Source organism: Diaphorina citri, unplaced genomic scaffold, assembly GCF_000475195.1.
Source record: "Diaphorina citri unplaced genomic scaffold, Diaci psyllid genome assembly version 1.1 scaffold123, whole genome shotgun sequence".
In the NCBI taxonomy this organism is placed as follows: domain Eukaryota; kingdom Metazoa; phylum Arthropoda; class Insecta; order Hemiptera; family Psyllidae; genus Diaphorina; species Diaphorina citri.
This window is the reverse complement of record NW_007377560.1, coordinates 359,846-383,778: the sequence shown is the minus strand read 5'-3', so window position 1 is coordinate 383,778 and position 23,933 is coordinate 359,846. Positions and strand designations below refer to the sequence as shown.

The following is a 23,933-nucleotide window of genomic DNA, read 5'->3' as shown; positions in this document are numbered from 1 at the left end:
GTATGCAATAAATAATTCTCTACAGATGCAATGATTGACTAGATGAGAGCAGGAGACTTTGCTGCTTAAGTTCCTGAAAGCGCGTCAGGACAATCCATTTTATCCAATTATAAAAGAGTTTACAATTACAATACTTACCCCAGAAGAGTTTACAATTACATGGATTGAACAATTCTTTGCAACGCCAAAAAATTGTTTCAAGTGTTGTTTTTGTTGGGTTACTTTTCACAATTTAAACAATCCATGTATTCCATGTTTGTGTTTATCAGACCCAAGTACTTGTTTTTGCAAACAATTTATTTTTGATGAAAAGAAAGACTTGAAATTTTATAGACTGATTTTTACATTATTTATTCTAGTACAAAATAACTGTAGGTACCTATCTATTTATTTATAAATGTTATCAAATTCTTCAGTTACCCAAATATATTTTAGAATTTTAGTTATTAATTAAATAGGAAATTCTTTCATACTTCCAATAGTCATAGAAAACCCCATTTTAAGATAAGACCAATCCTAATATACAGATTTATTTAGTGAAAATAAACACAAGTTTAACCATTAAAAAAAAAGGTAGATTTTAGGTAAAAAATAAAAGTGATTTAGTGGATAATCTAATGTGTTCCTAATGTAGCAATATTCTTAAAAAGAGAGATGGATTTGTTAGGTAATGTTAATCATACATATTTCAAATTTATGGTGATTGTTTTGCTTATTTTTCTATTTTTTGCATGTTATTCTTTTTCACTTTTTTGTGTCCATTCTTCACTCTTTCCCGCCTGAAGTAATGCAAAAGCGGAACTGTGGTCAATTTGAACCAGTTAAAAGAGGGACTTCTTTTCCTCCCCATCTCTTGGAAAGTCTATAACTACAAGAGTATGTTCCGTTCAAAGAGGTTATGTGAGGTTTCGTGACAGATCTCATTCTAGGACCGATTTGACGATGGAAGCTTGAGTAGTGAGACTTTTTTTAGAGGTGCACAAGTAGGTACATAACGTTATGTATTAGAGCAAAAAGAAAAACATAAAACATACTTAAAAAAAAAAAAAAAAACTTAAAGAGAGCGGAGGCAACGCTACGCCAACCGGTGGTGCGCTCATGCCAAATACTACCCCAGTCAGTAGCGCCCTCAAGCCCGTGTCTCGCTCCAAGCGAAAACAAACATTCAACGAACGATCCTACGATAGCGATGATGTGGACTTCTACGAACAAACCGATGAAATATCGGACAATGAGTTCTCGCTGTGTAGGAACAGAAACAAACCGTACCGGAGATCTCTGCGGCGTTTAGATTTCAATACGTTCGCGTACAAGCGGGTCAAAACGGAATACCCGACGGGCGGTGCGGATTTCGTGTCCATCGTGAACAAAACGACCGTGAAGCGTGCGTTAGGTAGCGATACCATATCCAGCTACCTCTCCATGACGCATGGACACATAGACGCACGGAACAATACGGAGCCTACCGGCGCGCCTCTTTCGTTTGATTGTACTCGTGTGGATTCGTTTCGGAACGCGTCGGGTTTTGTCGAGTGCGCGGTCTCTCCATGACGCATGGACACATAGATGCACGGAGTAATACGGAGCCTACCGGCGCGCCTCTTTCGTTTGATTGTACTCGTGTGGATTCGTTTCGGAACGCGTCGGGTTTTGTCGAGTGCGCGGTTCGGGTGAACTCGGGAGGTGTTCGGGCGGTGTCGGGTGAGGAACGGAAACAGTCGAGTATGCACGAAGAAGAGAGCGAGGGAGAGGAAGACTCGGAGGCGACGGTCAGCGTGGAGGACTTTGCTACATCAGCTGGTGAGTTGATAAGAGATTATTATTTTCAAAAGATTTCGTATGAAACAACTGATCCATTAGACTCATATTGTCTGTGTCGTAGTATGTCCCTCATCAGATGGGCGATAAGAGTTATTTTTTTCAAAAGATTTCGTATGAAACAACTGATCCATTAGACTCATATTGTCTGTGTCGTAGTATGTCCCTCATCAGATGGGCGATAAGAGACACAATACTTCCCATTTGGGTGCTAGGTCAACACGAGAACACCAAAAAGTTACCCGTTGAATTTTTCTTGCAATCGAAAAATGAGTGCAAATTTTTGTCAGTGGGATTTCAAGCAGGTTAAACATTCTGCTCTATCTTTTCATAGTACATTCTGCTCTATCTTTTCATGGTACATTCTGCTCTATCTTTTCATGGTACATTCTGCTATATCTTTTCATGGTACATTCTGCTCTATCTTTTCGTCCTTTTCCGCTATTCAATTCTAACTCTACTTGTTGGTTTTCTGATTTCAGAGTGTTACGACGATGCCGCCAGAGAGGGTAAGTGTCTTATCATTCTTGTGCATGATTGAAATATCACATCGCTCGCTCCCCCCACCCCCCCCCACTTCGTCCGTGCTCTCTCTTTCGAAATAAAATGGGGAAAGCAATGAAATTTCCTTCTTGTGATAATGTTTGAGGGAAAGAAGCTGAAAAGGGGAAGCAATGAAATTTCCTCCTTGGTCTGCGACTATGATTGGGGCACGCCCGTGAAAGATGTATTTTGCGTGGAAAGATATATGTATCTATCTCTTGACGAAAGCTGTATGCTTCTTGTAATTGCATTTGAGGGAGAAATCTATGTTTTGCAAACTGTTTGTCGTTTGAGGCCTGGATGTGAATGACTTTAACCAGAAGGAAGAACCGTCGAGGCTTTTATGAGAAGAAATAGATGAAGATGTTGAACATTGAATTGATTTCTGTTTAGATGGCGTGGTAAGAAGTTGAGTGAGGATGTAGTTGTTTGAAATATACAACACTTGGTGTGAATTTTGTATTGGGAAAGGATTTTCTCGATGTTGTTATTTCCATTTGTTCCAAAGAGGTCGTATACTACTGTCTTATACAGTTTGTAATAGAAAAGTAACAATAGATAGGTATTATCCCCAATCCCGTACTTAGGATAGTGAAAATTGAGAGGCTGATCGGAAAAAGAAAGGAAGTCGGAAAATTTGAGTTTCCAGAAAATCGATTCATTAGCATATGGGTTGGTTTACAAAAACTCGTATAACTCCGTGAAAAAAGGAGCTATCAATATGATTCTTTTTGTGTTCGACGCAGAACAATATTGCGGATCCAAAAAAAAAAAAAAAATCGGAAAAGGGGCGAAAGTCGACTTTCGTCAGTGTTTTCAAACAGCCTCCCAATTGTTAACTGTGTGAGGGAGTGGGAGCGAGTTTATTTATTTTTTGTTTTGACGCCAACAATCTGCCAAAGCGCTCAAGAGTTTCGAGGGAACTCATCGCCAGTGCTCGCATAAAATTCAGAGAAGTGAAGCTCGACATGGGACTGGAACTCACGACACCCAACCATTTGAAAATGAAAAGAAAAATGATATTCTAACTGAAGGACAGTATCCACTTCGTCCGTGCTCTCTCTTTCGAAATAAAATGGGGAAAGCAATGAAATTTCCTTCTTGTGATAATGTTTGAGGGAAAGAAGCTGAAAAGGGGAAGCAATGAAATTTCCTCCTTGGTCTGCGACTATGATTGGGGCACGCCCGTGAAAGATGTATTTTGCGTGGAAAGATATATGTATCTATCTCTTGACGAAAGCTGTATGCTTCTTGTAATTGCATTTGAGGGAGAAATCTATGTTTTGCAAACTGTTTGTCGTTTGAGGCCTGGGTCGATGGACAAACAATCGAAGGCCGACCACAAACAATGGATGCAATACGATAAATTGAAGGAAAACCAAACACAAGCAATGGAGATGGGTTACAATCAATCAATGCAATACAAACCATCAAAGACCGATCACAAACAAGCAATGGAATACGAACAATCATTAAAAACGGACCACAAACAATCAATGCAATACAATCAATCATTGAAGACGAACAGACAATTGATGGAACACAATCAATTAAAGGTCGACCAAAAAGCAGTGGAAACAGACACGGTGACGGCAGATCGACAACTGATCAAAGAGTATGCGCTCAGTCAACTTTTTGCAATCGAAAAATGAGTGCAAATTTTTGTCAGTGGGATTTCAAGCAGGTTAAACATTCTGCTCTATCTTTTCATAGTACATTCTGCTCTATCTTTTCATGGTACATTCTGCTCTATCTTTTCATGGTACATTCTGCTCTATCTTTTCATGGTACATTCTGCTCTATCTTTTCATGGTACATTCTGCTCTATCTTTCCATGGTACATTCTGCTCTATCTTTTCATGGTACATTCTGCTCTATCTTTTCATGGTACATTCTGCTCTATCTTTTCATCTACTTGTTGCTTGCAATCGAAAAATGAGTGCAAATTTTTGTCAGTGGGATTTCAAGCAGGTTAAACATTCTGCTCTATATTTTCATAGTACATTCTGCTCTATCTTTTCATGGTACATTCTGCTCTCTCTTTTCATGGTACATTCTGCTCTATCTTTTCATGGTACATTCTGCTCTATCTTTTCATGGTACATTCTGCTCTATCTTTTCATGGTAGATTCTGCTCTATCTTTTCATGGTACATTCCGCTCTATCTTTTCATGTTACATTCTGCTCTATCTTTTCATGGTACATTCTGCTCTATCTTTTCATGTTACATTCTGCTCTATCTTTTCATGGTACATTCTGCTCTATCTTTTCATGGTACATTCTGCTCTATCTTTTCATGGTACATTCTGCTCTGGAGCTATCATTAGATGAAATTTATTCGCCTTAAATGTTTCTATAATTTTTCTTCGAGGTTACTCCGAGGTTTTATACAAACTTCAATTTTACACTATTAGTGGTGGTGCTGCTGCTGAAATACAAACCCCATTTTGATTGTACACAAAAATGACAAAAACTTTAGGGTGCTCTGTTGAAGTTTTAAATATTTTAGAAAAAGGATCAAAATCCTTGGCAATATGTTGAATAAATTCCTTATTCACTTTTATTAAGAGACATTTTATTTATTAATTTTTATATCACCCTTGAAATCAATTTTTACATCAATCTGAGCTTGTTAAAAATGTCAGTATTACAAAATTCTGAAGCAATATTTAAACTTATTGTGATACCTCTTTATCATTAGTAATTTCAAGTATTATTTTGTTTAACTCTTTTTATATAATTTATTAACATGTATATTTCTTATAGCAATATTATTAGTATGAAGATTTTAAGTTCACAGAGATAATTTTATTTTTTTCATCCAGCCAAATATGTTCAAATATAATAATTTTTATTTATTGTTTTTGATATATTTTTCAGTTGTTTATTTCTTTATGTTGTTTCAATTTCATTTTTACTTTTTCATGTTGCTTTTACCTTTACCCCCTTTTAAAAAAACTTTCAATAACTGAAAATTTAACCATGGATTTTTTTTCTCCAATAATGTCCAATATTCTTTGTTACCAGCTTAACCAATTTTGCCAATTTAGTGAAGCTTTTAAAGGGGAAAAACATTGACTCTTGTGGTCCATTATTAGATTAATATATTCTGATTATTTTTCCAGGAAAAGTGCTAGACTTAGCAGAACTCTGGCACTCCCGAGAGAATTATGGACTCTGCGGAATTTCAGCTTATTTCGGCATGCTTTTATTTTGCCCTGATTTTTTGATGTCTTTATATTTAAAAAGATATATGATTATGATGAGAAATATTTAAAAAACTCTTTTCGCATTTAAAACTTTTTGGCTAAGACATTTTAAAACAGAATCTTGATAAAAGATTAAGGTCCCTGAAAAGAAAGCCTCTTGGTCAAATTTCAATAATATCCTTTACAATCTCCTTTGTGAGCTTTATCATGATGAAAATTCAAGTTTTGAAGATATTCAGGGTAAGTTGATCTTAGTTATCTTGTAGGCAAATAACTTCTAATATTTTTTTCTTTTATCTCGTGAATAATTTTTTCCCCTTGTAATTTTCATGCATATAATTAGACATTTACACCAAGTACAAAATCACAGACATTTCTTGATACTAGAACAAAAAATTTAAAAATGTTCAATTTGAAAAATTAAATTATATTTAAAATTTCAATTATATTCACAATAAAATGATAATTAAATAGAATGATAGAATCAGCTTGACGCTATAACTAAGACCTACACGAGTGATGTCACAACATACGCGTCACGAGATGTCAACAAAAGCTACTCCTCGCGTGACGTCACCAGTACGATGTGCCGCGAGTTTTTCTGCCCATGCGGCAAAAAGTACCGCTCCAAGACGAGTTATAATCTGCACATGCGGCTGGAGTGTGGCAAAGAGCCGCAGTTCCAATGTCCGTACTGTCCTAAGCGGACGCACCAGAAGATTTCCCTCCAGAAACATATGTTTAGTAAACACCCTAATCAGCGGCTCAGGTAGGCTGAGTAACCCGTTTGGGGCAGGTTTGGCGAAACAGGATATAGTCGAACCTGTCTAAGGGAAACCTAGATAAGCGTGAAAAAATTGCCAGTCCGGTCTCTTGGATTCCCACTTAGACATGTTCGACTGTAGTTATTTTGGACTAGAATTCGCACTTTCTCGCTTACAACAATTTGGTTTCTTTCTAATCATCTTGAGAAAGCCTAGGAATTGTTGAAAAACAATAACTGTACAGAAAAGCAAACGTCCAAACCAAAGATATTTTTAAAAGACCCTTTTTTTCCAAGAGTTTTAGTTGTTACTTAAATTTTATAAATTGTCATTTGAAATCTCATGTTCCTCTTTATTCTAGTCATAAATATTTACATAGATCTCATTTTATTTAATTTTGGAAATTTATTCATTTTTTCCATGTTTGATTTTCTAACTTTTTGTGGACTTTATTTTCTGGCTTTAGGAAATTTATGTGAAAGTTCAATTTGATCTAGATACAAGCAGAGGTCTCAAGTTTATCAAATAAATAAAGCAGCTGAAAGATGGAAAAGATTTTAAAATCATCTCTGCATTGGAATCTTGAAGGTTGATTTTGTTGGCCTAGCATGTTGAGCTATTGCTTAATTAGGATAGGAGATAGATATCTTGGTTCCTCATCTGATTCCTTACGGTTGGTTTGGGATTTTATGTGTGGGAAATTGTTCAGGGTTCGGTGTGTACCAAATTGGTTGGTTACTTCTTGTTCCTTGGGTTTCATCTAGTAAATTACCACTAATTTCCTTTTTTGAAGAGGTTTGATAAAGGGAAATGTAAAAATGGAGGTCTTGGCCCGAAATCGTAGAGAGAAAGAGGACAGGATAGGAGAACGAACCTTATCTGTTGAGGGTGCGCCCGCACAAGAATAGAATCAGCAAGTGATTATTTTCATATAGGAAAATGATCTAATGATCAATTCCTTTGCATTAGTAAACAACATCAATATTATTTTCAAAATCCCTCCAATTATATTTTTTACTTCTTTCATGCATATCTAACCATTAGCTTGGTGAATTTTGTCTGTCCACAACTAATATAATTTTTTTCATTAACCAGCATGCCAAAAATAGTATGGGGAACTTTCTTGGGACAAAAGCCAGGGTTGCTTAGCATTTTTATGTTTTGGATGAATTTTATGAAAATTACTTTCCAGTCTTGGAAAACAACACATTTATTAGCTTGATTAACTTGGACTTGACTCAAGACAGATTAAGTGCTTTTTCTCCGTTCAACACCAAATTTTTGGTTTTCTAAAACTATCGTCGTCCTAAATACATTAGTGAAAAAGTCAATGGGCCCAATAAAGTTCAATTTGATCTAGATACAAGCAGAGGTCTCGAGTTTATCAAATAAATAAAGCAGCTGAAAGATGGAAAAGATTTTAAAATCATCTCTGCATTGGAATCTTGAAGGTTGATTTTGTTGGCCTAGCATGTTGAGCTATTGCTTAATTACGATAGGAGATATCTTGGTTCCTCATCTGATTCCTTACGGTTGGTTTGGGATTTTATGTGTGGGAAATTGTTCAGGGTTCGGTGTGTACCATATTGGTTGGTTACTTCTTGTTCCTTGGGTTTCATCTAGTAAATTACCACTAATTTCCTTTTTTGGAGAGGTTTGATAAAGGGAAATGTAACAATGGAGGTCTTGGCCCGAAATCGTAGAGAGAAAGAGGACAGGATAGGAGAACGAACCTTATCTGTTGAGGGTGCGCCCGCACAAGAATCGAACCCGCGACCTTACAATGCAGGCGCTTTACACTTCAAACGGACTAGGCTGGCTTGTAGAGTAGTCAGTGTCACTGGAAATGACTCGACCACAGAAAGCCCGCTCCAAAGCATCAACCTGAGCGAATAGATCTGATTTCCTCAGTTGTTTGCCTTTTATAGTCTGGTTAGGATGGTTGTTTCTTTTCCACCAAAATGCGACATTTCTAATACACCAGTGTGCTTCCTTTCCCCTCTCATTATAGACTACCTGGACGCGGCCTGGGACATGTTCTCCGGGCACTCCATACTGGACCCCACCTCTCCCTCGGGCGGTGACTCGGAGCCCGATCCCGCTAGTCAAGACCCCTCCCCCACCTCACGCAGTTTCGCCGGGCAGACAGCCTCTCACCGGGCGACCTCTCCCTCCCGCGGCTTGACCGGGAAGGGATCCTGTCACCCGGCATGGATCGTTCGCGCGGACGAAGGCGGGGGCTACCCGTGCCCGAAGTGCAAGAAGCTGTACAAGACGCGTAAGACGCTGCAGGTACACAGTCGCTTCCAGTGCGGGAAGGAGCCGCAGTTCGCGTGTCCCCTGTGCCCGAAGAAGGCCTATCAGAAGGTTCACATTGAGATGCATGTGTGGGGGACGCATAAGATGATTGGATGGAAGTATTGGAATAAGGATAGACCGGCGGATGAGAATAACCGGCCGCATGCGATGCCGGAGAAAGGGAAGGAGGAGGTTGAAGAGGCAAGGTAGCATCCGGTTCCGGCTACTTACTTACTTTCCTTGTCTGATCTATTTATATCTGTCGCTCCCAGAAGCGTGCGACTTGTAGTGGGAAGGAGGGTTGATATTTTCTAAGATCTAATTTAAAACAATAGATGAAACATAGCCTCATGATCATAAAGTTTTGTATTGAATTGGTGTTTCCGATTAATAAAATACAAAATGACATGGTGAGCCTCTCTATTTTTTTCTCTTCTTCAAATAGACATAGGAATGCTCTATTTGTTCTGTTTCTAATCCTAGGTGAAAAAAATCCTAAGTTTTTTTTTAACTTTAAAAGAAAGATGGCTGTCAAACAGCCTGATCCTTCTTCTTCCTGTCTTTACTTTTAGGAATGCGAAATTCGCAATGGGGAAAATCCTAGGAATTTTATCCCAATTCCAAGTTTTTTTTTTAACTTTATAAGAAAGATGGCTGTTAAACAGCCTGATCCTTCTTCTTCCTGTCTTTACTTTTAGGAATGCGAAATTCGCAATGGGGAAAATCCTAGGAATTTTATCCCAATTCACTCATGTCTTGACCTTGACATTCAAGAAATTGCTGTTGTTGAAAATTAAATTAACTATTGGTGCTCAACTTTTAGATAGCTTGAAAATATTTTCATGATTAATCAATTTAGTACATTTTATTTGACAGAACAAAATATTATGACATTTTATGATTTTTAAGAGAGAGTCTTGACCTTGACATTCAAGAAATTGCTGTTGTTGAAAATTAAATTAAATTACTGGTGCTCAACTTTTAGGTAGCTTGAAAATATTTTCATGATTAATCAATTTAGTACATTTTATTTGACAGAACAAAATATTATGACATTTTATGATTTTTAAGAGACGATAGGAGATATCTTGGTTCCTCATCTGATTCCTTACGGTTGGTTTGGGATTTTATGTGTGGGAAATTGTTCAGGGTTCGGTGTGTACCATATTGGTTGGTTACTTCTTGTTCCTTGGGTTTCATCTAGTAAATTACCACTAATTTCCTTTTTTGGAGAGGTTTGATAAAGGGAAATGTAACAATGGAGGTCTTGGCCCGAAATCGTAGAGAGAAAGAGGACAGGATAGGAGAACGAACCTTATCTGTTGAGGGTGCGCCCGCACAAGAAAAAAGTGTCGGTGTTGGTGCCGAAGTTTAGACACGATACTGATACGGATGGTGATTCGACCAATCAGTGTACAGTATTTTCGATTATAGGCAAAATATTATTCTCTGATTGGTTGAACATCTTCAGTGTCATTGCCTTGTCGATCAGAAACAATAGCGATGTGTGTGTGTGTGTTTTTTTTTTTTAATTACTAATAAAAGTAGAGATCTTTCTCTATCTTCGAAATGGGTATATCTACCCTGAATGAGTTTAAAAATATCGTTACCGCGTCAAAATATCGAAATATTGGTCTAGTGTAAATCAGCACATAAATGGCGCAGTCGACCCATGAGCTCCCAAATATCGCTACAATGAATCTTGATCTGCCTAGCTGCCTCGAAAATTTCTCGACCACTTTGAAATTCAAATTTCACCCAATTTGAATTTTATTTTTCACCTTGTATTATTCTGTCACCTCTTTTTTTGTTTTCAAAAGCCTTGACACTGTTTTCTTTTTCGTTCGTGCACTTTTGTTTATCGGGAAACCTTTTCTCCTAGTCCTAAATTCTTTTAAAACCAACTAAAGGCCTTATTGCCTGAATAATTAAAATTAGTTCCCCTTGTATTTAAATTGTAATTTTATCTAGTCAAAATAAACTGATCCAAGTCACTTGTACTTGTTCTCATCAAGTACCTATACGAGTACACATTACTTTAATTGGTTTGAACAAAAGTCTGGTATCGAAATTTTTGGTATTTCGAAATAATTTCTAGTCAATTTTAACAGTCTTCTGTCACGAGTTTTGACTTTATTACCAATATTTGCTGGTAATTTCTCACAAGTTGGTTTGAACAAAAGTCTGGTATCGAAATTTTTGATATTTCGAAATAATTTCTAGTCAATTTTAACAGTCTTCTGTCACGAGTTTTGACTTTATTACCAATATTTGCTGGTAATTTCTCACAACTTTTTACCCCTCTGTGCCAGGGGGCGACATTTTGAGATTATGCTTAGTTTTGATTATGTTTAGAATGAACTAAGGAATTAGATTAATCAATTCAGTCGGTTTACCTTGAATTGAGTTTTTTTCTAAGCAAAACAGTCAACAATGTCAATGAGAATGATCTACTTGATTGAATGATTACCTGCTTTAACAATACCTTGTCATTTGCGGGACTGTAATGTTTGTGTTTTTATTTATTTTATTTTTTATTTTCACCTTGGAAATCTGTTTTGTCCCCCCTCTAGTCAAAAATTAATTTCTTTTCACCTTTGTTTAAAACGAATAGGCAAATTATTTATAATAGTAATGAAAAGTAATGTAAAAAAAAAGAAGTATACATTTTATATTAATTTACTTGATTTGCCGTTTTTTTCTTTTAGTTTCTTCTGATTTTTTCATAATAATAGGTATTGAGTTGAATCTTATTGTTGAATTCTTGGTAATCCTAAATGAGCTAATTGTCAACTTTTAAAAATTGATTTTCTTGTATAAATATAGCTACGAACCAGTGCACACGCACAGTTATCCTAGGGGCTCTTAAAGATAGTAAACTCTTGGTTCTCCTAAAAGATAGTACATATTTACATAGTGCAAAATTTTTTTAAGAGATTTTGTTTATAAGTTTTACCAAGTAGGAACACATTGGAATAGAAATATGTACCTAGGTAGATTTTTTGTTAAATTGCAGGGATAATTTTTATGTACTGTGAGTGATGGTAAATTTCCATTATTGTTTGTTATTTTTTTATTATTAAATTGTGTGAAATGAATATTTTACAAAATTTTTAGAAATATTTTTTCCCAAGTGCCTTTTTAACTTTTTATATTATTTATTTGTTACCATTTTTTGTAATTTTGAAATAATCCTAAGGAGGGTACTATTTGATAACAGGGTTCATACGGATCAGTTAAAACCCCTGTGAAATGAGGGATTTTGAGAAGAAGGAGGAAAAAAATAAACATTAAAGCTAGACATTTTTTTATGTTTAGGAGTAATCGTAGAAAATTGAAAAAGTGTTGAAAATTTGAACAAATTCATTTTTGAAGATCCAGTATGAACCCTGTACAATGGCTATTATTTTGTTTATTAGTTTTAAGATGTTTAGTATAATCAAATGCTCATTTCATGAATCATATTATTTTATTATATTATATTTCCATTGTTGAAAAATATTGTTGACAGAAAAAAGAATGTGTAATACAAATTTCCACTGTGCTTCAAAATGGTTTGAAAAAAAAAGAAATACAAATTTAAAGTTCACTTTTTGACTTTCCTGTTATTATTTTTCAAACCAATTTGTTGTACTCATATTTATTTGTTTATTTCTGTTGTACTTCTTTCTATCCAGTTCTTTTTTTTCTAGAAATTTGTTCGAGGTTTAACTCCTCAATACTCGTTTTTTGTCGATAAAAAAGAAGAAGAAGAAAAGAAGATGATTTTTCTAGGTTTTAAATGATAAGACATAATGTGTTTGACCCGATTTCTGGTGCCATTTTTCCAGATTCGTTTCACGACACCAAATTCCTCCACTCTCCCTCGTCCACCAGTATCACATCATCTACACATAAACCATGTCTCCGACCATCACTCCAGCTCAAATCCCGTCACTACAACTCTTATGACGTCACAACCAAGGCTTACAATTCATCCTACGTCACAAACAAAGGTTATTCCGACCATGACGCTATAACTAAGACCTACACGAGTGACGTCACAACATACGCGTCACGAGATGTCAACAAAAGCTACTCCTCGCGTGACGTCACCAGTACGATGTGCCGCGAGTTTTTCTGCCCATGCGGCAAAAAGTACCGCTCCAAGACGAGTTATAATCTGCACATGCGGCTGGAGTGTGGCAAAGAGCCGCAGTTCCAATGTCCGTACTGTCCTAAGCGGACGCACCAGAAGATTTCCCTCCAGAAACATATGTTTAGTAAACACCCTAATCAGCGGCTCAGGTAGGCTGAGTAACCCGTTTGGGGCAGGTTTGGCGAAACAGGATATAGTCGAACCTGTCTAAGGGAAACCTAGATAAGCGTGAAAAAATTGCCAGTCCGGTCTCTTGGATTCCCACTTAGACATGTTCGACTGTAGTTATTTTGGACTAGAATTCGCACTTTCTCGCTTACAACAATTTGGTTTCTTTCTAATCATCTTGAGAAAGCCTAGGAATTGTTGAAAAACAATAACTGTACAGAAAAGCAAACGTCCAAACCAAAGATATTTTTAAAAGACCCTTTTTTTCCAAGAGTTTTAGTTGTTACTTAAATTTTATAAATTGTCATTTGAAATCTCATGTTCCTCTTTATTCTAGTCATAAATATTTACATAGATCTCATTTTATTTAATTTTGGAAATTTATTCATTTTTTCCATGTTTGATTTTCTAACTTTTTGTGGACTTTATTTTCTGGCTTTAGGAAATTTATGTGAAAACATTGATACTATTGTATGAATCATTCAATATAACATTGACTTTTTTTTTACTACCCACTGTTTTTTCTTTCTCCTGGGTTCTGTAGCATCGAACATTCAATAAAATGGACTTAAATGTGGCAGAGGAAAACTACCCACTGTTTTTTCTTTCTCCTGGGTTCTGTAGCATCGAACATTCAATAAAATGGACTTAAATGTGGCAGAGGAAAAGATAACATTTTGTCACCTGACTGACATCAGTATCATTTGCTGACTTTTTGAACATAAAGGTGGTTTAACAACACCTCATTTTCTTACGGTTTTCACGAGTTGATATCAAATTCACAGGGCGTAGGGTGATCCATAATTCATTTCGCTACAGAGTGGCTTTATCAGAACGACCTTAAGGCTTGTCGCACATCACATTGGATCATTGGAAGTGTAGTCGCGCGACTTTTTGTAGCCCGTAGTCGCCTGACTATATCAGAACGACCTTAAGGCTTGTCGCACATCACATTGGATCATTGGAAGTGTAGTCGCGCGACTTTTTGTAGCCCGTAGTCGCCTGAAAAATGAAACCTATGAAAATAATAGAGATCTCTATACAGGGTGTTGCATTAATCGATGTCTACCCGGAAATTTTTATCAGAGCGACCTTGCTTGTCGCACATCAGATTGGATCATTGGAAGTGTAGTCGCGCGACTTTTTGAAGCCCGTAGTCGCCTGAAAAATGAAACCTATGAAAATTATAGAGATCTCTATACAGGGTGTTGCATTAATCGATGTCTACCCGGAAATGGCGAATACTACAGGTCAAGGGCTACAAAAAGTTCCCCGACCACCTAAATGTTTGGAGCAAGGTCGGGGTACCTGAAAAAAATACAAAATGGCGGATATCTCCGTTATTCTGGGGATTTCGAAAAAGTGGTCGGGGAACTTTTTGTAGCCCTTGACCTGTAGTATTCGCTATTTCCGGGTAGACATCGATTAATGCAACACCCTGTAGACTCTCTATCATTTTCATAAGTTTGGGTTTTCAGGCGACTACGTGCAGCTTAAAGTCGCGCGACTACGTTTCCAATGTTCGATGGACCATATTCGTTTATTGAGATACGAGTAATAACTAAAGCCTAGCCAGGCACCGTATACCGTATCTCTCTTTGCTAACCGAATCTCTCGCCCAAACGCCACCCCATGGATGTACATGTGTACATTTCTGACAAAATGAGAATAGCCAATCATCGTTTCTCTTTACTAACCAAACTTCTCGCCCAATCGCCACCCCGCCTCGGGGGTGCTGGGCTTTCCTCTCTTCCAGATCCTCTCAGCTACCTCGTCCTCCCGAAACAGCCCGTGTTCGGGCTCGAAGTAAACTCATTTGACAAAATGAGAATAGCCAATCATCGTTTCTCTTTACTAACCAAACCTCTCGCCCAATCGCCACCCTCGGGGGTGCTGGGCTTTCCTCTCTTCCAGATCCTCTCAGCTACCTCGTCCTCCCGAAACAGCCCGTGTTCGGGCTCGAAGTAAACAACGAGATCCGTTACCCTTGCATGCGATGCGGGCGCTCGTACCGACACAAAACACACTTCTACCGGCATCGCAAACACGAGTGCCTCAACAACGACTCTCACCAGTGCTCGCTATGTCACAAAGTGTACAAGCGGAAGGAGAGCCTCAAAACGCACATGACGGTGTGTCACGGCAGTTTGCGACTCGTCGAATGGATGGAATGATAGTGGCACGAGGGAGACGAGTCGCCCCCGGCGACCATAGTGTGCGTCCCTGATATGTGGCGCAGTCGATGACGGTGTTGCTCCCCGGGAAGACTGATTTACACCGATATTTCGGACCGATAACATTTCCCACTTAATCCTTATTACTTGTCATTTATTTTGCCGTTTGTTTCATCATTTTGTTTTCAAAAGAAAAATAACTTTCTAGTTACAAAAGAATCTTGTTTAATTTGATCTTTAGCTTTTTACTTTTTTTACATTTCAAATATTTTTCTTAATATTTAATTTACATTCGATTTTGTTTATTCTTTGTTAAAATACTTTACTGTTCTTTGTTTATTTAACTTAATTTTTTAATTTGTTTAAACATTTTCTCATTCTTTTGTTTACATCTTGTTACCAATATTTATTTTAGTTTAATCTTGTTTCTCCTATCTACAGTCTACTTACGTTTAAATTGAATCTTTCACATTCTTTCCATATTTGTTAATATGGTATTTCACACCTTGTGTGCCTTTTTTTAAGCTCTTCTTCATCTTCTGTCATCGACGATTCCTGAATATTTATGTTGGTTAAAAGGTTAAATATTCAATGATAATTTTGATAAATGATAATAAATAAATATGTAGATGGTTAGAATTTCATTGTTATCATTTTTACGAATCTCTTATTGTGCAATAAAATGTTTTTTTTTTTTTTTTTTTTTTTTTTTTTTTACACAAGGCAGATACACTACCAACTAAGCCAACTAGGCTGGCAATCAGGTATTCCTCGCGCAAGAGAGTGAATTAAATTCCGTTATATTGGAAAAAAGAAAGAAAAATGTTTCTTGTTTAATTGTTATCCAAAACCAAACGGGTCGTTCTGCAAACGTCAATGCCAGCCAGTTTTCGTTCTTCAATTAACAGATTTAATTCCTCTCTTCTAGGTAGGAGGGTTTTTTTCTCTCCCTCCCGCTCGGAATTTAGAATTGATCAGTTAATTTTTTCTTTAAGGAAAGCAGTTAAAGGGCTGTCTCGTATGGGAAAATGGTGTATTTTTCGGCTTAGTGTTATGGAATAAGTAAAGGGATTTTTCAGTACTAACTTGGTTCGATAAACAAAACAAAGATACACCAGCTTAGTTAGATTGGTTGGTAGCGCGTCCGCCTTGTTAGCGCTTGGCCGCGGGTTCAATTCGTGCTTGGGGCGAATTTTATCCTGACCCGATAATGTTCGTTCTCGGAACGGCTGGCTCTCTTCTATCCTGTCTTCCTTCTCTCTTCGAATTCGGAACGATAAAACCTTAGCAGTTACATTACAGTTCCCTCTGTCAAACCTCTTCTTCTTTTTTTTTTTTTTTTTTTTTTTTTTTTTTTTTTTTTTTTTTTTTTTTTTTTTTTTTTTTTTTTTTTTTTCTCTGAGCCTTTGCCAGCCTATTTAGCTTGGTTGGTAGCGCGTCTGCCTTGTAAGCGCTAGGCCGCGGGTTCGATTCCTGCCCGGGGCGGATTTCGTCCAGAACGGATAATGTTAGTTCTTGGAACGGCTGGCGTTCTCCTATCCTATCTCTCTTCGATTTCGGGACGATATGACCTTAGCAGTTACAGTTCCCCCTTAGTAAAGTGGTTGTCACAGGCAAGATATGATCCCATCACTTCTTAGATCCCAGAAGAAAATTAAAAAAGAAGTAGGTAGGTATGTAGAAAACTCAGAAAGAAAGAAATGTATTAGGTACTTTTACCATAACAAAATGACCTAAACATAGTACACTCTAAGATCCAAGTGCATGGTAGTACCTAGGAGTAACTAATACATATTAGGAGATAGGAACTCATTTTTATGTTCAATTTTTCCTACACTCTAAGATCCAAGTGCATGGTAGTACCTAGGAGTAACTAATACATATTAGGAGATAGGAACTCATTTTTATGTTCAATTTTTCAAACTTCTTCAAGCGTAACTTAAAAAAAAGGGGGGAAGTTACATTGCCTCCTGTGTTACACTGATGTAGGGACCCTTTCCATTCTAACTTTTAGACGAATACTCTAGCCCTTGTTTTTTTTTATTGAACCAACAACAAACCTTCAGCAATACTTGTTCTATTCAGTGGTACCCAAATTGTGGTTCCATGAAACGAACGTCCAGAAATGAGACAGGGGTAGCAAACTCTAGCCTAGATATCAGTGGTTCCTAAATTGTGGTTCCATGAAACGAACGTCCAGAAATGAGACAGGGGTAGCAAACTCTAGCCTAGATATCAGTGGTACCCAAATTGTGGTTCCATGAAACGAACGTCCAGAAATGAGACAGGGGTAGCAAACTCTAGCCTAGATATCAGTGGTACCCAAATTGTGTCTCTTTGAAACGGCCAGAAATGAGGAAGCAGTAACAAACTATGGCTGTATTCTGAATTCAATGTTCTCATTTGCCAACCTAGTTTGGAGGGTAGCGCGTCTGCCTTGTAAGCGCTAGATCGCGGGTTCGATTCCTGCTTGCGGCGAATTTTATCCTGAACGGATAAGGTTTGTCCTCGGAAAGGCTGATGGCTTTCTCCTATCCTGTCTTCTCTTCGCTTTTGGGACGATAAGACCTCCATTGTTACTGTTCCCTCTATCAAACTTCTTTTTATTATTACCTACCTACTTTCCATTGCAATGAGTAGGTATACATGTACTATAGCTTAAGTTTTACTTAGTAGTGAGAAAGTGTTGCAATGGGGCAGTTGCAATTGGGAAAATATTATTAATAAAAGGTCGATTCCTACGTAAAAAGTTTTGAAAAATCCAAATCTGAGGTCAAAACTCGGAAAAGGTAACTTTAAAAGGTCGAAAATTCAATTTTTAATTGTCGTTCTAATAAAAAAGTTCGAAGAGTTGTGACGTCAGATTTCACGTCAAAATGCGCAGAAACGCTTGCGCACAAACAAACGAAGCGGGAGTCATGAATTATGAGCGTATGCCGTGACGTCAAAGTTTACGATTTACCGGTATTTTGTAAATCGATTTATCTCGGTATCTAGAAGTCGTAGAAGAAAAAGAAAAATTCCGTTGGTCCTCATTTTTCCTGCTCTCTGACTTTGAAACATCACCCAAGTAAGCGCAACTTTTTTTGATCTTTTTTTTTTTACTCAGATACCTATACTTTCAGTTTTCAGTGTAAATACTAAATAGTGAGGGAAAGGGGGGGGGGAGTGGAGCTACTGTGGACTAGGTACGGTTTGTTATTTTGTTGTCAGGTTTTCCTTGTGATAAGTGAAATGAGTAACGGGAGTACCTACCTGCCTGATGGACAATAAACAGACGGTACCCTCACTCACTATTTAGACTGAAAACTGAAAGTACTGACTGCTGACTCTTCATAAGTTTAGCAAAGGTACCCGAGTTAAAAAAAAGGTAGGTAACTAAATAACCTATTTAACAAGAACTACGTACAATTAGCAATTACCCCAAAAAAGGTAATGTACTTAAAAAAAAACCTATTTACAGAAGACAAAGCTTCATTATTATTATTTTCATTATTATTATTATAATACAAAATTTTGCTGAGTTTTCCTCAAGCTTTTTTATTTCGTAGCTCAATGAAACACATGCTACATTAGACTCGTGTGATCTATCGTCGTAGCATTTCCATCATCAAATAGGCGACAAGAGGCAAAACTTCCCAATTAGAACACTGAAGTTAACCAACTTTTTGCGTGGTTGGTGTTAGAACACTTTTTGCGTGGTTGGTCCCAACTAGAACACTGAAGTTAACCAACTTTTTGCGTGGTTGGTGTTCGGATGGGTGACCACCTGGGCAATCACGTACTGCTGACTTCTACTCAGGCTGGGTAAGTAGACAGGTAGCTTGTCCCCGAATGAAGGTGTACCCCCGCGACGTCACTAAAGTCCTTAGCTAGCAGTTACCTATATGTATAGTGAGATTATAAATCCTTTTCAAAATAAATTCTTAGACCGGGGTATAACGTTTAACTTGGAGTCGGCGATTGAAAATAGACTTGAATATTCCGTAGTCCCGACCCTAAAAACATCGAAGGAAATGTAAAAAAAAAACATATGTAAATGTAAATGCAGTTTCTTTGTGTTATTATGTCACAACTTTGGTACTCACTGCACTGGTCGCTATGCGCATTTAAATGTCATAGCTATTCATTTTCCTCACGAGGCTGAGGGGGCCCCGCAACAGCCAGTCACGGAATTAATCATTTGCATGATACAAATTTCTTGACCCCACCGGGAACCGAACTCGGGTCTCCCGCGTACAAGGCGAGCGCAGTGACCAATACGCCATGGGAGCTGACTGGGAGGAAATGGGCTTTACTTCAATTTTCTTCATAGTCCACTAAGCTCCCACCTCCTTGATTTCGTGCACCGTTTGAAACGGACCTGATTTTTCTCTGTGCACGATTTCTTTTGTTCACATACCTTGGGTTCGACTGGCTTTGAAAAATGTTTGTGGAATGGCTAGTACATTTGTTTGGACAAAATGGAACAAGTGAAATGAAACTGGCCATTTCGACAAATGTAAACAAGAACACGAGAAATTTCGGATCGGATCTCTTTCAGAAAAGACAGCAAATTTTTGTTTTTTGAGTGAAATTTCACGAGAAATTAAACCAAAAGTAAGTAAAACCCTAAATTTAAACCCTCTGGTACACAGTTTCCAATTATATCAAATGATTTCTAGCCTCGGATCAAGTAGAAAACGTTTCCGATTTTAATCTCTGTGCTATCAGTACTTACCTACCTAATCCAGGAGTTTTTGGAAAACATCTCCTTGTGAAGTAAAGGGCCATAAGATCTTGATCTGTATATTCCATACTTGGATCTTGAATGGTCTAGGGATGACCCACTAAGTCAGCTTTAAGTAGTAGGTATAACTCAAAAACCAGTGAAAAATAATAACTTCTCTAATGGTCCAAATTTCTCTCATTACAGATCAATCACAATGGAAAACGACCAAGGAGAATTTGTTGACTTGTACTGCCCCAGAAGATGGTAAGTTTGACACGAAGGTAATTATGCAGAAGTCACGTCCATGGAAAAGAAAAGCTCCTTTTTGTATTTAACCTAACCCTATAACAACACTAATCACTGCTCTATTTGTGAAAACTCCTTCTTGCATTTAACCTAACCCTATAATAACACTGGTCACTGCTCATTTGTGTCAGTTCCTTTGGTAGCAATATTCCACGGATGTGACTTCTGCACAAGTACCAATACTAATGTTATAATACCTAGATTGATAGTGGTACAGTGAACAGTAGAATCCACTTAGATGAAGGGCTGTTGTAGAGCCCTAAACCAAGCAAGGCCTTTTTTCTGAGAGGTCTGATAGAGAGAAGGAAGAATGAGAAAACCAGCTGTTTTAAGAATAAACATTTGTTCAGTATAAATTTGCCTCAAGAAGGAATCAAACTTGCAGTCTAGCTTACAATGCAGACATGCTTCCAACCAAGCTAAGTAGGCTGGCCCTAAAGAGAAAATGTTCTTTTGTTTTAGAAAAAGTTGAACATTTTCCCCAAATTTCTTCAAAAACCCTCATTGTACATATCAAGCAATGTCAGTGTTTAATTAATCAGATTAGTTTTGGATAGAGACTAGGTTGGAACTGAATTGAAAGGTGGGAATCTAGGAATAAACTCAATTCAAAGACAAACTTATTTTATAAACTTCAACCTAGGTCTAATGCAAATTACTTGACTGTTTATTTTTTCTCCTCAGTTCTGCCAGCAACAGAATCATTGCTGCTAAGGACCATGCTTCCATCCAGATTGCCATTGCTGACGTTGACCCTGCTACTGGCCGCACCACTGACAACCTGAAGATGTATGCTATCTGCGGACAAATCAGGCGGATGGGAGAATCTGACGACTGCATTGGAAGACTGGCCAAAGATGACGGCATCATTGCCAAGTAAGTTAACATTCAATCACTAAATCACACTTTGAGTGTAACTAGTTGTAGAGGTAATTTGATTGGCTAATCTGAATCTACACAAGTATAAAACTAAATCAGATTGTTTAATCCTGTAGGTTTAACTTTTTTTTTCTCTCTCAAGTCCACCTCAAAGTGACTTGTTCTTATTTCCATTTCCCCTTTTTACTTTGCATGAGAACAATATTATTATTATTATAATAGCATTAACAGATTCCTGAAGTTAAGGAACATTTTGCATGGTTGGTATCTTTATGGGTGACCATTTGGGACAAGTGCTGATGGCTATTTCAGGGTGCACTGGTTGAAAAATTGAAAAGCTGGTTGAAATCTTGGCAAAAATGAATCCTCTTATTGCTGTTGGTTAAAAGGTGGCCTCTCATTGATTAAATAGAAAAAATAAGAGTGTCCTTGGTTCAAAAAGTGTTGACTGATTTTGTTTCCTTCATTTGCTTTCAGGAACTACTAAGCTCTGTGTACTCAACCCACCACTCAATTATCAACATTGTGATGTTATCGAATAGAGATCCTCATGGTTCTACACTTCAAACTCCCTGTTGCCCCATCATACCTGACAGCCTTCTGTCTGTGTCTGGGATGTCAGTGTTTGTTTTTATGTACATTAAGATTTTTTTATGTTGAAAATAAAGAGATTTGAATGAAGGAGAGAGATGTTTGTTTTCATTTCATCTTGTTGTAATACCTGTTAGAATTGAGGTCAGAATTCATCTTTTTTCTATGAAATAAGAAGTAATTTGGGCAACCCACAGGAGACCTAGCCAGGAGAAAGCCAGCTTTTCCAAGAACGAACCTTGTCTGTTTAGGTTAAAATCTGCCCTGTGGCCTGTGTGGGAATCAACCTAGCACTTTGCATGGCAGATGCACTACTCTTCAACCTAACTAGTAGGCTGGGTTTACAGGTCTACTGTTGTCTTGAAATGCTTCTGTTTATTTTCATTTCATCTTGTTGTAATACCTGTTAGAATTGAGGTCAGAATTCATCTTTTTTTCTATGAAATAAGAAGTAATTTGGGCAACCCACAGGAGACCTAGCCAGGAGAAAGCCAGCTTTTCCAAGAACGAACCTTGTCTGTTTAGGTTAAAATCTGCCCTGTGGCCTGTGTGGGAATCAACCTAGCACTTTGCATGGCAGATGCACTACTCTTCAACCTAACTAGTAGGCTGGGTTTACAGGTCTACTGTTGTCTTGAAATGCTTTTTTGCAAGTACAGATGTAAACGCTAGAGTTAACATGAGGCTGTGGTTCTATGCTGATAGGGTGGTGCTTTTCTCTAGACGAGGTTAACTTTGTCTGTCAAGAGCACTAGGTCGCGGGTTTGATTCCCGCGCGTGTGAATCTAAATAGGTAAGGTTTGTTCTCAGAACGGCTGGCTTCTTGTCCGAGGCTGTGCTTCTATGCTGATAGCGTGGTGCTTTTCTCTAGACGAGGTTAACTTTGTCAAGAGCACTAGGTCGCGGGTTTGATTCCCGCGCGTGTGAATCTAAATAGGTAAGGTTTGTTCTCAGAACGGCTGGCTTCTTGTCCACTCATCAATTTCAATACAAAGTGACCTCTATTGTTTCTGTAAAGAACGAAGTTAACCTGTTCAGGATAAAATCCGCCTCGGCCGGGAATCGAACCCGCGGCCTAGCGCTTACAAGGCAGACGCGCCAACCTCCAAGTTGGGTAACTAGGCTGGCAGAAAAGGAGATTGAAATAAATTCTGTACAACAGGTAATTTAAATTAAGAACATAAAACCAGTAGTTTATTAGCAAGAAAAAAATATAAAAATAAGGTAGGTACATAAGGAACTTTAACTTTACAGTGCTAAAAAGAACTAACAATAATTTTGATTTGTAACAAGAAAAGATTGAAATAAATTCTGTACAACAGGTAATTTAAATTAAGAACATAAAACCAGTAGTTTATTAGCAAGAAAAAAATAATCTTAAAAATATAAAAATAAGGTAGGTACATAAGGAACTTTAACTTTACAGTGCTAAAAAGAACTAACAATAATTTTGATTTGTAACAAGAAAATATCGAGGCATTACTTTCTCTCACAACTTTTTTTTTTTCCTCCCCAGTGACTGGGGTATACTCTCACTCTACACACAAAAAAAAGTTTGGTAGGTACCTACACTGTCCAATTTTTCTCCGCGAGAAGTGCTCAGTGCAATGTCAGAATTGTTGCACAATTTACCAAGGGATTTTGGGGATTACTTTAATTACAAGAAAATTTTGCTAAAAATGAAGTTTAAAATAGGCACTTAATAATAATGAGGCATTAAAAATAGGAACTTTCAAAATGTGTCTAGACAAAAAATGCGCTGAGATCGAGCAAGAAAACTAATCCTAAATTAACTAAAATAAGCTGTAGAACTTACTACTAGTGTAAGAAACTATTTGACCTATATTAAGTGACCAAGTCATGAGTATTAGAGAATAGAGATCACAATATTACAAGCTACATAGTATTTCTAACAGTCAATGTGAGATAAAAAGTATAATTAAATCAAGTTACTACTAAATAGTTATAATAAAGTGATGTTAAACCAATTGAAAAAAAAAAGTTAAATAATTTATTCTATCGAGAAGAAAATGTGGCTTGTACTATCAAGATAATAAATAGATACCACAAAACCTTACTAAATCAGTCTCAAAATTAAACTAACATTATATGTATATGAAATATTTACTATTTAGGTAAATCAAAACTTATAACTTGCCAATAAGAAATTAGTCAGTCTCAAAATTATTCTGAATATCAATTCAACTTAATAGTAGGTGTTTGAAAAAATAACTATTCATAATAAATAATCAGTCTTACCTATTTAAAATCAGCCTAAAACCAGTCAAACATGAAAAGTTTTGAACTTCTTACAGTCAGTCTGACCCATTTATT

General features: G+C 37.2%; 3 protein-coding genes across 3 annotated transcripts; all 3 read left to right on the top strand.

The window, feature by feature from the left end:
- The first annotated feature begins 1,098 nt into the window (after positions 1–1,098).
- On the top strand, positions 1,099–9,128 carry LOC103524867. Its single transcript, XM_026820120.1, has 4 exons — positions 1,099–1,489; positions 1,534–1,800; positions 2,301–2,327; positions 8,346–9,128. The coding sequence occupies exons 1-4, from the start codon at positions 1,099–1,101 to the stop codon at positions 8,840–8,842; spliced, it is 1,182 nt and encodes a 393-aa protein (XP_026675921.1). The 3' UTR covers positions 8,843–9,128.
- A 3,226-nt stretch (positions 9,129–12,354) lies between these two features.
- On the top strand, positions 12,355–13,078 carry LOC113465542 (longitudinals lacking protein, isoforms N/O/W/X/Y-like). The gene has a single exon (XM_026820149.1). It carries the CDS (start codon positions 12,414–12,416, stop codon positions 12,921–12,923), a length of 510 nt encoding a protein of 169 aa, XP_026675950.1. The 5' UTR covers positions 12,355–12,413; the 3' UTR covers positions 12,924–13,078.
- Positions 13,079–19,548: 6,470 nt separating this feature from the next.
- On the top strand, positions 19,549–21,696 carry LOC103524841 (40S ribosomal protein S21-like). Its single transcript, XM_008489877.3, has 4 exons — positions 19,549–19,711; positions 20,028–20,087; positions 20,814–21,005; positions 21,486–21,696. The coding sequence occupies exons 2-4, from the start codon at positions 20,038–20,040 to the stop codon at positions 21,493–21,495; spliced, it is 252 nt and encodes an 83-aa protein (XP_008488099.1). The 5' UTR covers positions 19,549–19,711; positions 20,028–20,037; the 3' UTR covers positions 21,496–21,696.
- The last annotated feature ends 2,237 nt before the right edge of the window (positions 21,697–23,933 follow it).

Coding starts and splice junctions, on each gene's coding strand:
- LOC113465542 (XM_026820149.1), top strand. CDS start 12,414: ATGATAAGACATAATGTGTTTGACCCGATTTCTGGTGCCATTTTTCCA.
- LOC103524867 (XM_026820120.1), top strand. CDS start 1,099: ATGCCAAATACTACCCCAGTCAGTAGCGCCCTCAAGCCCGTGTCTCGC. Junction 1,490..1,533: donor CGCGCCTCTTTCGTTTGATT/GTACTCGTGTGG, acceptor GGTTTTGTCGAG/TGCGCGGTCTCTCCATGACG. Junction 2,328..8,345: donor CGACGATGCCGCCAGAGAGG/GTAAGTGTCTTA, acceptor CTCTCATTATAG/ACTACCTGGACGCGGCCTGG.
- LOC103524841 (XM_008489877.3), top strand. CDS start 20,038: ATGGAAAACGACCAAGGAGAATTTGTTGACTTGTACTGCCCCAGAAGA. Junction 20,088..20,813: donor TTGTACTGCCCCAGAAGATG/GTAAGTTTGACA, acceptor TTTTCTCCTCAG/TTCTGCCAGCAACAGAATCA.